This window comes from Arachis ipaensis, chromosome B02 (genome assembly GCF_000816755.2).
Source record: "Arachis ipaensis cultivar K30076 chromosome B02, Araip1.1, whole genome shotgun sequence".
In the NCBI taxonomy this organism is placed as follows: Eukaryota; Viridiplantae; Streptophyta; class Magnoliopsida; order Fabales; family Fabaceae; genus Arachis; species Arachis ipaensis.
This window is the reverse complement of record NC_029786.2, coordinates 65,400,275-65,401,572: the sequence shown is the minus strand read 5'-3', so window position 1 is coordinate 65,401,572 and position 1,298 is coordinate 65,400,275. Positions and strand designations below refer to the sequence as shown.

The following is a 1,298-nucleotide window of genomic DNA, read 5'->3' as shown; positions in this document are numbered from 1 at the left end:
AGTCAGAGCTTCCACCCACAAGCCACAAAGTCACCTTCTCTTCTGTCACGACAGCTACGCCACAGCCCCGGCCTCGCTGCAACGGCCACCTCGGCCTCCCTGCCTCTGCCTCAAAGCTGCTCCTCTGCCCTTGCCTTGCTGCCTTGCTGAGTCTGCTCACCCTTTTCTTTCTTCACCACAGATTCAATTGAAGCCCCGAGCTTATTAATGGCGTCACGACTAGAGCCATGGAACTACCTTGCGGGAAAAGTTGTTATGGTCACTGGCGCCTCATCAGGCCTTGGCCGTGACTTCTGCCTCGATCTTGCTCGTGCGGGCTGCCGGATTGTCGCGGCAGCTCGCCGCGTTGATCGGCTGAAGTCCCTTTGTGACGAGATCAACAGAATGACGACGCCCCTGGGTAGAGGCAGTGATGACGGGGCCCTCCGAGCAGCTGCAGCGGAGCTTGACGTGACCGCCGACGGCGCCACCATCGAGAAGTACGTGGAGAAGGCGTGGAATGCATTTGGCCATATTGATGCGTTGATCAACAACGCTGGTCTTAGAGGTAATTGGAACATCACTGAATTTTGAGGTCAAAACCTTGTTCTATGAAGATTGAAGAATCAGAGATGCTTTTTTTTAAAAAAGTAAATAAATAAAAATAAAAATATGATTTTTTACTATATATGCATCTTTTTTAACCTCGACAAGTATCAGAGGCTTAAGGCTTGTCCTCGTGTTGAGCTAAACTTTGAGCCCTTAACAATGGTGGAGGGAGTCCCGATTTTGAGGTTGGAATTCAACCTCTCAAAAAAATCCTAAAAGCCTCACAATTACCTCGAAAAATATCAAGGATTTCAATAAAAAAATTTTTACTATTCTTTTTACATAGAAATTTTAAAAAATCTTAGAGCCATCAAAAATTATTATTTTTAGTCATTATTTGGTCTTGGATTCAATTATTTTAGTTTAATTTTTTTAATCTAGTAATTCAACAAAATATTTTATCCTATACTTCTAAACAATGATAACCGCTAATTGATGGCCAAGAACAATAAACTTTGATTGCCTTCTAGCATTCTTTAAAAGATTTTATTATGTATAAATTTGTCAATTTTTTAAATTTTCATAGATAAAAATAATATTTTTTATTTTTTATAGATATAAAAATTAATTTCATTTATTCGGGCCAAGAACTTTGATTGCCTTCTAGCATTCTTTAAAAGATTTTATTATGTATAAATTTGTCAATTTTTTAAATTTTCATAGATAAAAATTAAAAATAATATTTTTTATAGATATAAAAATTAATTTCA

General features: G+C 38.2%; 1 protein-coding gene across 1 annotated transcript in view; it reads left to right on the top strand.

The window, feature by feature from the left end:
- The window catches only part of LOC107625396 (3-oxoacyl-[acyl-carrier-protein] reductase FabG), a gene marked incomplete at its 5' end in the record, with an annotated part of 14,616 nt that continues 13,483 nt past the window's right edge, over positions 166 to 1,298 (top strand). Inside the window, 1 exon segment of the mRNA XM_016328026.2 lies at positions 166 to 547. Within this exon segment, the coding sequence (XP_016183512.1) occupies positions 208 to 547 (340 nt within the window).